Source organism: Amphiura filiformis, chromosome 10 (genome assembly GCF_039555335.1).
Source record: "Amphiura filiformis chromosome 10, Afil_fr2py, whole genome shotgun sequence".
Taxonomy (NCBI): Eukaryota; Metazoa; Echinodermata; class Ophiuroidea; order Amphilepidida; family Amphiuridae; genus Amphiura; species Amphiura filiformis.
Genome location: NC_092637.1, coordinates 31,285,595 through 31,298,183, shown reverse-complemented (window position 1 = coordinate 31,298,183; position 12,589 = coordinate 31,285,595). Strand labels below are relative to the sequence as shown.

The window sequence follows — 12,589 nt, the reverse complement described above, 5'->3', positions numbered from 1 at the left end:
ATCAGAAAAATCTACCAATTGTGCACAAAACAATAACAATCGAAGGCTTATGCGGTGTAACTTGTAATAGCCAGAGTATGCACAATGGCAAGTGGACTACGGAGAAGTCTGGAGGTATCCATACAAACAGCAGCACGGTTCTTATGGCCACATTTGGTTGAAATCGGGTCAAGTGACTGGCACTATACATGTTATAGATGCATTTTAAAGATTTTCACACAAATAATAGCCAGCGGGGGGGGAATGAAAAACTGCCCTCTGACAAAAAAAATGAAAGAGAAAATCAGGAGGGCAAAGGAAAAGAAAAGGGCAAGGAGCCCTTTTCTACCAAAATTCAGCCCGATCATGGGCCAAAATAGTGTAAAATAAAACTAAAGATAAAGCAATTTCCATCCTGATAATGGGCAAATAGTGTAAAATACCAAGTTTTTGCGCGCTACGCGCGCACATCGTCCCGATAAAGCCCTTTTTGAAGCTCGAAGACATACTAAGCAACTGTAATTTTTTTCGTCTGGGGCCCTAAAAATGAATCCCCCCCCCCCCGACCAAAAAAGGCTGGCGTTCACCCCTAACTGTGTACAACAGTCCTTAAAATGAGCTTGCAGGTCAGTGCTTCTTGTGGCGAAGTTTAGTCTTGGGAAGAATGGGAAGAAGCTAAAGAAGCAGATTCGACTGCTCAATAATATATATGCCACCTGATATATATAAAAATACACCCCCCTACACATACACAATGCATGAAATGGGGTATTTTGTTATTCTGGCATCCTCATTTTGTTGTATGTGGGGGGGGGGATTCTCAAGGTTTTTCTGGGAATCCATTCTAGATCCGGGGTTCCTGGAGGTAACCCATACTGGGACTAATTTTAACTTAAAATGATTTTGTTTACAATCACAATGTATGCCAATGAATGACTCAGTGCCAGATGGAGAAGACATCAGTATGGTGGCAGGGCACTGGTTTGAACAAATGAAATAGGTGCTTGGATCCGGTAAGCTTTACGGGGGGGTGCGTGTGTGTGTGTGGGGGGTAGGATAAGCTTATGACACATGTAATTCAACACTTACAAGTTAGGCATTATGGTTATGTTCCTGATTCTGTGTGTCTATCTAACTGCTTGTCACTCTTGCCTGTAGATAGCAGATATCAAATACACAACGATTCTGCTTGAAAATTATTTTAACTCGCTTTTTGCTCAAACTATGCTCAAAATAAATTAATTGGATGGAAATAGTCTGAAATTAAGGACAATCAGACACATGTTGGATCATTCATATTTCACACCACCAAATAGTATTATATGGTTGTGCGCCCTTTAATTTCAATTATTAGAAAAAATCATTTACACCTAAAAGTAAGCATGCAAATGAGCATAATTTTGGCTAAATTTGGATTGGTCATGATTAGTAATGTTAAATCCTGCTAGTATCACACAGGTGCGAGAGATCAAGTAATTTTTAATGATTTTAAAGCCATATTATAACATTTCTGTAAAAATAGCTTAGTATTTATTTTTCATAAAATGTTAGCTTTTACTGTCAGATATGTCCCCTTTTAATTTTGAGCCAAACAAGTGAGGTAAAGCATAGAAAATTGGAATTTACTACTAGCGCCCATGCATGTTACTCCCGCGGTTGTAATACGGTACGATCCTCGGGGTGTGTGTGCATGTGTATCCCACACGCCGTGTATGTACTGTGCATACGTGTTCGACTAATATTTCCATCGTAATAATAAATCGTTTTACTCAAAATTTCGGATTTTGACAAAACTACAGCACCTAAAGTCTTGATATTTGCAGAGTATTTTTTGAGGGCGTTCTCCTCAGCAAATGTTATAATATGGCTTTAAGCAGCCCTTTTCATCTGTTTTCTATATAGAAACACTCGTTTTGCATGTAAATTAAGTAATTCCCGGACAACACAGACTTTGAGGGGCTGTCGTAAAAAAATAATGACGGTCAACCTATTTTTTCTCCCAGTCAGAGGGATCAGGCTCTCGCTAAGAACTGAGTCCCTCCTGTGAAGAAAAAAATATTTTTTCTTAAGGCAAATTTAGCACATCTCTATTGGACTTTGATTTGGTGGTGTAAGATCAGCAATCCAAAAATCCGTTTGATTTTGTCACATGTCTTCCGAGCCGGAAGATGCAATTTGACAATAAAAACAATTTTATTTTACGTTTAAATTTTTTTTGAAGAAAAACAATCTATGTACCTTTAATGAACAGACAGCTCGACAGTGTCACGCAATTGCTGGACTGGGAAAGTAGAACCTATCATGCCTACTGTAACACGTACGTGCTGTACTAGAAATAACAGGATAAAATGCTGGTATTCGCATCCGGGATTCGCATATTTATCTTCGGGTTTAGATTCGGTATACTTTAATTGTACGTTGAACTTGAAACTGTTAACATCATGAAATCCACATGTATATTATGTAACTGCAACTGCAGGAAACTGCAATGCATTCATCCTCTACTAGGCAGCCATTTTAACACTCATTGTGGATTATATTCTCGTCGATATTCTCAACAACCTGGCTACGAACGGACAGATACATCTTGCTTTAGAACGCAATAAACCAAAGCACGAACGCTGAATGTATACGATGATTGGACAGGCAAGCTCGTGTCATTTTTTCCCGATAGTCATGATATAGTGCAAAATTTAACGGTAAGCTATTATATCTACGTCATTAAGAATATTTGATGTTTTTAATACGGAATAAGGGCATCGCTAAATTAATCATTAAGGGACCGTTCACAAACACTTGTAAGGGGGGGAGGCCTGATGCAAAAAGATTTCATCGCGAAAATTGTTCGAGCCCCCCCCTTTACAGACCTCAACAAATTAGGGGTCCCCTTTTTGACATGAAATTATGGGTCAAGCCCATAGAAAAGCATATAAACTCAATTTTTCCTGGAAACTTTGTGGTCATTTTTTCAGGCCCCCTGGCCTTAGGAGGGTCAAACATTTTCAGGGTCCCCCCTTTTTACATCAGGCCCCCCTAACAAGTGTTTGTGAACGGTCCCTTATTAAATTCAATCATGCCAATGATAAATCTCAACATCATCATTAAATAAATGATGTTGAGATTGATCATTGGCATGATTGAATCTAAAATAATGACATCTTATTTCTGGCTCATATTTCATTCTCTTTGTGGTGACAAATCATCTCCCAATTTTATTATAATAGTCCCGATAATAGTGTATGTTACTGGCTGTAAATGCCTAGAAGGTATGACCCCTCCCCGAGTGGTGTCAAATGAAGAGGAAATAGTAAAGAATATAATAAAAATATTTCCTCATCCGGGTGTGACACTCATCATAAGACTCGGGTCAATATTCATATGGGTCCTTTTCATATCTCAAAATGCCAAGAAGGTATTACCTCTGAATGATGTCAAATGAAAGAGGAAATAAAAGAATAATAATAAACACATTTCCTAACCCGGGGGTGACACTCATCATAAGACCCGGGTCAATATTCATATGGGTCCTTTTCATATCTCAAAATGGAAAGAAGGTATGACCCCGAGTGATGTCAAATGAAAGAGAAAAAAGTAAGGAATATAATAATAAAAAGAATTTCCTCACCCGGGGGTCACACTTATCATAAGATCCGGGTCAATATTCATATGTGTCTTTTTCATATCTTAAAATGCCAAAAAGGTATGACCCCGAGTGATGTCAAATAAAAGAATATAATAAAAATAATTTCCCCACCGGGGTGATACTCTTCATAAGACCTGGACAACAATCATATTTTGGACCCTTTTCATATCTTGAAATGCCAAGAATGTATTACAATTATTTTTCCACCTGGAGGTGACACACCTTATAAGCTCCGGGTCAACCTTCCAATTTTGGGCCCTTTTCATATCTCGGCATTTCAAGAAGGTATGACCCCGACTCCCGAGTGGTGTCAAATGAAAGAGAAAAAAGTAAAGAACATAACAAAAATAATCTCCCCACCAGTGGTGACACTACTTATAAGACTCTGGATAATATTACTATTTTGGGTCTATATCTGGAAATTCCATGAATGTATGACCCATAGTGGTCTACCAAAATATACTGCCGAAGTCCCATGGTTCAGCTACGGTGCGGTAACCGTTCTAGTTATCCTTTGTACGTGTTTGAGTGTGTATTATTATATGCATATTCAATAATGTCTCGCGATTGTTGCCTCTTCTTGTTTGACTTGCCGGGTATTTGTACAGTATAAATTGCATGATTATATTGCGAAATATCAGGGCTTTCCTGGTTGAAGTCTCAAAGAGTACTGGTAGCTGAATGGTGTGCGTATTGATCATTTTACCGGAAAAGCGTCAACATTGGCTAAATTTATTAATTTCCATGATGGTGGGAAAAGGTCATCAAAGTTTAAACAGAGGTAAAATCCGAAATATACCAAAGTATTCCTCTGGTAAGGATTCATAAAAAGTATAGTTTGACATATTCTGGTAACTTAATAATGCAGATAATAATGCTAACTAATTTTCTACTATAGACGAAGAATGTGTAGCAATATGTAATACCCCCCGAGTGATGTCATAAGACCCGGGTCAATATTTATATCGGTCTTTTTCATATCTACAAATGCCAAGAAGGTATGACCCCGAGCGATGTTAAATGAAAGAGATACATACTGCAGTTACTGTCCGTTTTCCTATACACAATACACAGTGCTCTTTCCCATTGACGCGTGACCTTTACAAATAGCCCTACGTTAACAGTATGGGGATATGACTAGTTAACGTCGCTGTGTGAAAAATAACCGGCCAATATTAAAAGTACTCTTCTAAAGTTCTAGAAAATATAGTTTTTAACATGTCCTAAATTTTTAGCTAATTTAGATGTTTGGAAATATTCGTACTTTGGTGTTTTAGTTAATGTTATAGGTAATAGTACATTGCCTAGTTAACGTCGCTGTGTGAAAAATAACCGGCCAATATTAAAAGTACTCTTCTAAAATTCTAGACAATATAGTTTTGTAACATGTCCTAAATTTTTAGCAAATTTAGATGTTTGGAAATACTCGTACTTTGGTGTTTTAGGAAGGATATGTAAACGACAGATAACACCAAAAATATGAAGAAATTATTTCTAAACCGTGTTAAGTCAAAAATCATTATGTTGCTCATTTTCAAGAATGCTGGTTTACAAAAAGCACGACATTGTCTGATTTCGTGAACAAAGCCACACATAACATTGTTTCCTTTCGTTTCCTTTATAATCGGTTACCCAACTGAAGCTATGAATACCAGCTTTATTGTGATATCGCACATGAAAACAGTCACTTGTGCACAACCAGAGAAGATCCGATTTAATCAGTTGAGCTGTTTCAATGAGTGTTATCTTGGTTTAATAGCTTTTAATGGGGTTAAGTCCTGCAAAGGTCGAGATGAATTCTACTGTAGACATGACTGCATCATGAAAAGTAAAGAATATAACAAAAATAGTTTCCCCACCGGGGGTGATACTCTTCATAAGACCTGGACAACAATCATATTTTGGACCCTTTTCATTTCTCGAAATGCCAAGAAGATATGACCCCGAGTAGTGTCAAATGAAAGAGAAAGAAGTAAAGAATGTATTACAATTATTTTCCTACCTGGGGTGACACTCCTCATTAGCTCCTCATATTTCCATGTTTTTTTGGGTTTTTTTACGGATCAAATATTATTTGTAACAAAAATTGTCTTATTTCTTATTGCTTGTTCTATCAGAACTAACAACAAAAATGGAGCCGAGCTTCGACACCTACTTGAAAGGGTTTACCAGCTATGGGAGAAGCACCAGCATAAGTGTGATGGTTTGTGATCAGTCTCTACAGCAGGCATATCATAACGCATTAACACATGGAGAAGGTACATGCAACCGGCAACGCACCTTGATCATCGGAGACAAAGGCGTCGGTAAGTCTAGCACATTAGAGATGCTAACTGGAAGCTTCTGTGATCCTACTTGTGAGCCAAACTCTACAGAAGGTATCGACATCACCATATGCGAGACTTCAGATCTGAGTCCAGAATGGCAGAAATCATCTGGTAACAAAGCTGACGATCCCAAGCTATCCGCTGCGTGGTTGGTCTGCAAAGATGAAGATTGTTTTCAAGGAGTACTCAAGATTGAGAAAGAAATGGACAGTGCTAAACCTAGGCGAAGAGATGGATGTCGACAAATACCTGGTAAAATACCACATGGAACTAGCAAAGAGAATCATGAAGGCATAATAAGAAATGTATTTAACGCGGCGTGTGTGTTTTCATTGCAATTAAAATGGTACCTGCCCTTAGCCGCTATGCTAGCATTAAATCGTTTGGATAGTGGATTCGCATCTTTTGCATGGATAACTATAGCAGGGTTGAGTTTCTTCATTGATTTCAATAACGCGTTTCGGTTTGGTATTTTTGGCGCTTTGCACGGCATTCTCGTCGATGTTATCGGTAGTGTACTTGTATACGAGTATGAACCGAGTTTCAATTGGGATCTCCTTTTAGGAATCGAAATGGTTCTTATTTCGTTGTGTCTGGTTGGTGTTGTAAGCTTCATCTGTGGTGTAGGCGGCAGAACTGGCATGGCTGTTGCATTCTGTTTTATGTCACGCCCAATCAGAATTGGGTCATTTGATTGGCCAGCTGATGTCAACTGGAAGCCCACCGCATTCATGACTGTAATCCATTTGGTTGGCCACCTACTTGGTGTGCTGCTTGTACGGCAAGCAGGTATCTATATGAAATCTGTAGCATCAACATTGGGATTTAAGAAACTTTTATGCACAACGATGGCAATTGCTTTCATGTTGTTTTTTTGCCAATTTTATGTTCCATTTGGAAGATACATGGTTGGTTTTTGTCTTGGTTGTGTGGCGGGAGTCGCTTCTTTAACAGGAATTCTTTATGCACGAGCAATTCTAACAAATATCGAATGGCTGAAGAAGAAGTATCTAACCAGGAAACTCGTTGCATTTCTGTTTGCTATGGCCTTTGGAAAAATAATTGGATGGAGGATCATCTATCCTTTTCGATGGGAACAGTTAGTCAATATTTCATCGTTTGTTCTTCGTGACGTCTATATCGGGTATCGATTTCATCAAGCCAAGCACATGGGAATGCCTATAGATGTATTACGGGACCAATTAATAGTATCGTCGCGTGGCAAAGACGCGACAGTCATGAAACTTATCATTTGGGACTTTGCCGGTGATTCTGTTTACCAATTTATGCAACATTTCTTCCTTCCTAAAAGAGCAGTGTTCATCCTTGTGTTTAATCTAGAGCAGGCATGGGAAGATCTTAATCTACAAGTAGAAAAGCTGAAACAGTGGTTGTACACAGTGAAAGCTCACTCCACAGTATTTGACGCGATTGTGTTTATTGTCGGAACACATCTTGATAGCGTAAAAGATCATGAGGGATTCCTTGATAGAGTCACAACATGCTTTCTAGACTCATTGTACAATGAATTCTGCGGTATTCTAGCAATCAACCCAAAATATGAAGCCCCTCTGTTTCCAGTCGAGAATTCTCGTCCCATAGATGATGATGGTGTACTTTTAAGACAAACGATCAAAAGAGAAGCAAAAGAAAGACCATGTTTGAAACAGAAGCAACCGGTCTGGTATCTTAGGTTATTAGAAATTATTACAAATTGGAAGAACAAACAGATAGAAGCTTGGTATATTAAAAAGGATGAGTTAGTCATTGAGGCTTCGAAGAGTGATTTTACCGATGAGGACGTTGACAATTTCCTGAGATTCTGTCACATGTCTGGAGAGTTCATCTATAGATATGATGATGTGGTGATGAAGGACTATATCATATTGGATCCTCAGTATCTGCTGGACATCATGACGGACTTGTTGAAGTTTCCGCCATTGTCAGAACGCACTCGTGTAGGTGCTGAAAAATGGCAGACTTTGGTGACTGATGGCGTAGCAAGTGTGGAGTTACTCGCGGAGATTATAGATGACACTGATGAAATGGTGACTGTGGTCACACGGTTTCTAGAAGCTTACAACATGTTGCTACCAATAAGACCGGCAAATGAGTCTTACTTTTCTAGCTGCATCGTACCATCTCATCTACCAGATAAAAACCCAGATGAATGTTGGGATTGCGCACCTGATGACGAAGTGTTCTTCTTTGATTTTGGATACGTACCAAGCGATGTCATCTTCCACCGACTTCTTGCTCGATGTTGGTACCACCATCCAGACGAAGCTTTTAGAAATAAACTATACCGTCGATGTGGCATTTTCCGCTGCAAAGAAGATCCAATATTCTTCACGCTTCAGCTACAGGTAAACGCGATAGATCAGCAACTGATTAAATTAGTGGTGCAGAGCTCCGATGAAAAGCGCGGCAGATGTGTTACCCAAGTCCTGCAATGGGTCATCGCAGAATTACAAGATATCAGAGCCAAAGACTTTCCCAATTTACTGTTCAAAGTTGGACCAATGTGTAAGATTTGTAGTGATGCTCAAGGAAAGGTCAAAGTATTGAAGCTATGTGGTGATGGAGAGGAGTTCCCAACTGCCAACAGTCCTGTCTTAAAGTTCTTAGAGGATGGGCGATACCACGAAGTGCGGCTAGTCCCGAAGGTATGTATTTTTTAATCATCTTACTTTTATTTATTGAATAGAAATTTAATTCTAAAGTGAAATATATAGCCTATACTTCTTCTTTTGTGTAACATTGATCCTGAGAAATAGCACGCGAATATCACGCGAAATTGATGAAATTATTCAAAGGAGAGAAACAGATTAATAACGGAAAGAATAATCTTCACAAAAAGTTTGGGAACTTTCCAAAACGGCTTTATATCAGAAATATTTGAAATCTATATCCATATTGTTTCATATCAATACAAACATTGTTCTTTCCTTTCTTTCAAGTATGACACCAAATTTGTGACCACAACTTATTCCATGGTTGAGTAATGTCTTTGATAGACAAGGAGGTCTCAAACAAAATGTGCCAAATCTGCCATTGTCTGCGCCATTTGCATCAGTAAAAATGAATAAGATATATCGCACTGTTTCATTAAAAACGGTTTCAAAGTGCTGCCAGTCTGATGTACCGGTCTACTGCAGCCTTTGTTTTTCTTGAGCGGCCACTTCTGGGTCTGTCTTTGACATCTCCGGTCTGACGAAACTTGGCTTTTAGGTTGGAGATCATACTGCGGGAAACTCTGATTCTGAGGTATGCCAGCCTCAAGCTGACCAGTAGCTCGAGCCTTATCCAGATCTGATAATCGAACCATGGTTGATTAGAATTTTCTTGCAAATGTCCACTATGAAGAAGTGACCAGCAAGAGAGATTGACTTGTGTTGATCCACATGTAGAACCATCCTAGCACTTATTATTCAACATGATGTACGGCAAAACAACTCTTCATTCATTCTTTTATTCACTCGGTCATTCATTCAAAGTAATAAGATGAGCGCAGACAATGGTCAGTTTGGCACATTTTCTTTGAGACCTCTCTGTCTTTCAAAGAAAGTTACTCAGCCGTGGAATAAGTTATCGTCACAAATGAGGTGTCATTGTTGACAGGAAAGAACAATGGTTTCACTGATATGAAACAATGTAGAGATAGATTTCTAAAATTTCTGATATACAGCCGTTTTTGAAAGTTTCCAAACTTTTTTGAGGAGATTAGATTAAACATGTTAAATATCAATGTAAGTGAACCCAAGCCACGCAATATGTAGAAATCAGCACAGTTCAGAGATAAATCTTTTTGCTATGAAATTCATTTTCTCGGTCAAAAATAAAGCAATAATTTTTTTCTTCTATGTAAACATAGTGCTTGGATATACTTAAAAAAATCTTGGTGTTAAAAATAGGCATGGAATTGTGTCTTTCAGTGTAAGATTGTTGATTTTTACAGGCCTCTTTTTCGGATTTATAATTCGTTAAAGAAAGACATTTCTCACCTCTGTAAGGCACATCTTGTGGGTTTATAGTTTTGTCAGAATATCTGTTTTGATTTCACCTTTTTTCACATGCGACTGCCAAAAATGGCCAACCAGTGCTTCATTTCTAATATACCAGCAGAAATAAACGATATTTTTATTGTGGCTTTGAGGCTTTCAAAATCATCCATTCCTGGGTACATTCGCGAGATGATTTAAAAAAAATTGATCGGAGTTGAAAAATGGTACAATCAGAACCGAAATTCTGACAAAACTATGACATATAGCCCTATATGATGTGCTTTAGAAGTTCTTTAATTTAAATATCTTTCGTTAGCGAATTATGTTACTTTGAAAAGAAAAAACGTTGACCCAAAAATAAGCTCACGGGGCGGGGCGAGTTGAAGCCTCTGAAAATCGAAAATCTTACACTAGAAGTCTAAATTTCACACCTAATTTTAACACCAGGGTTTGAAAAAAATATACAGTACCAAGCATTTTAGTTTTCTTCTGACATTTACCGAAGAAATGAAAATTATTGCTTTTCTTTTGACAGAGAAAATTAATCATTAAGTGAAAAGGTGTAAATAAAATTTGTGCTAATTTAACACCGAATTCGATCATTTCAGGCGCCTAATTAAGTGACTAAGTGGGTCTTGTTTAACAAGAGCCATTGACTGACTAGCGTCCTATGTGAAGTGTGAGGTGAAATGTTCGCCGGGAGTGTAACTGGTAGATTATTGCAAGATCTACGATTCCTGATTTTCACGCATAATCTTGACAGCCTGTGCTTTGTATTTGCAAACTGCTACGAAAGTAACGACTTATAACATAACTACTTGAGATCACATAATTTATTAATGTACTGACAGCATGTAAGTAAAAAAATGTGTAAATGCTTACAGTTTGATCAGCTCGTAATCGACGGGCCTTATAACAACGCGGATTAATATCAAAATATTTTATTTTTAGATCTCGCCAGAAGCATCACAAACTTTTAATTGAAGTCCTATACTTTGTCTACTTTCTTTAACACGGAAAATATAGACCAGACAGGTCAACTATAGCACTTTTAACGTCGGTCTACTTTTCGGCATAGTGATAAGAGCCTAATAATTCCCGCCGATTACGAGCTGATCAAAGTATACTTTTGTGTGTTTCCCTTAAAATGTACAGTTAAAAGTTCTATGTGGAAGCAGAAACAGACGTACCTTGTCAACCTCATCTACAGAATGCTCTGTTCAACCCGTCAGTAGCAGACCAGGTAAGTTATCGGTTACACTTTGTTTAGACACTTGTCTTGCATAAAAATGACAATTGGAACAAAGTGGCAAATTGACCTTTAAAAATCATTATTATATTTGTATATCTTTACATAGGTGCTGTGCAGGTTCACGAAGGATCTCGGGATGTCACTGTCATTCAAGCTGGAGACAACGCAACTATCCATGTACCATATTCGCGGGAATGAAAATAAGCCAAAACTCAATTTGGACAAAATGTGCCAAACGTTATATTCAACCTAAATAGTATTACAACCATACAAGTAGCAATTGAAACATAATGTAGTATTTTCTGTATACGCACGTTTATACATGTATTGGCGGTATATAGTCAACCAATGATTTTGGATAACAGCATTCGGCCCTCTTGTGGCCAAATGTTTGTAACCAAAATCTGGTATATTCTGGAAGGCGTAAACGTGTTTTTAACGGCGTTCTATATAATAACGTTAATTCGACCTCATTTGATTTAAAATGCCTCTTAAAATTGATTGTTTTTCAGTGCTTCCCGAATATTATTATTACAAAAAAACTAATATTCCTGTAGAATAAAGAACACTACAGGGTGAGTAAAAAAAAGTGCAATAGAGAAAAGAATCCATTTTTATTTAAGAACCGATTTGAACCTTTTAGGTTTTAAAACATTTTATAAATGATATATCCATTAGTGACCTTGTGTGATAAAACCAAGGAATTAGCATTTACCGTTTTGTTTTTATGACACATTTTATAGCTATACCCAATTTTAATGTTTGTCCAAGAAGCATCTAAAATTTAAATGTCAGCCCACTCTGTGTATGGTAGATTTGGAACAACTGATATTTTCTTAACCTCATTGGCATTGAAATAAAATGGAGCACCCAAATTGTTATTGTCCTTGGTCTTGTTTAAGGAAAAGAAACATTATTTGTTGTTATTTTCATTTTACCTATACTTTACAGATGTTTATTCTCTATCAAAAACATACACATTTGTACGCGGATTTTTTCAAATGTCGAGATGAAATGCGCGCAAATTGAAGTGGAGTGAATTATAAATATCCAGTAAGTTGGACATATTAGGATTAAAAAAACTGGAATTGGAGTCGAGTGAGGTATGAAGGACTTAAAATAATGTTAGAAAGTTTGTTTGAACAGAAAAAAGAAATTAAATTAACGCAAAAATCACCCTTATTTAAGTTAAAGTCAGTTTCAGAGCTGGTGATTTTATCGTGCATTGTGTGCTCTCATTCAAAATACATGGTACCTCGTGGACAAATAAGGAAATTGGGTATCTTAGCGAAAGGACTCATAAAAATTAAACGGTAGATGTGATTGACTTCATTTTTTCGCAACTGGTGACTATTGAGTGTGGCATTTATAGAAACTTTCAATA

At 37.5% G+C, this 12,589-nt stretch overlaps 1 protein-coding gene across 2 annotated transcripts; it reads left to right on the top strand.

Moving 5' to 3' along the window:
- The first annotated feature begins 838 nt into the window (after positions 1-838).
- On the top strand, positions 839-12,146 carry LOC140162736 (uncharacterized). Of its 2 annotated transcripts, none has more exons than XM_072186022.1 (4): positions 839-992; positions 5,740-8,615; positions 11,109-11,196; positions 11,312-12,146. In XM_072186022.1, exons 2-4 carry the CDS (start codon positions 5,754-5,756, stop codon positions 11,401-11,403), a joined length of 3,042 nt encoding a protein of 1,013 aa, XP_072042123.1. In that variant the 5' UTR covers positions 839-992; positions 5,740-5,753; the 3' UTR covers positions 11,404-12,146. The 2 variants fall into 2 exon arrangements, with proteins under 2 accessions (XP_072042123.1, XP_072042122.1); XM_072186021.1 differs by lacking the exon at positions 839-992 and adding an exon at positions 2,199-2,678.
- Positions 12,147-12,589: the final 443 nt, after the last annotated feature.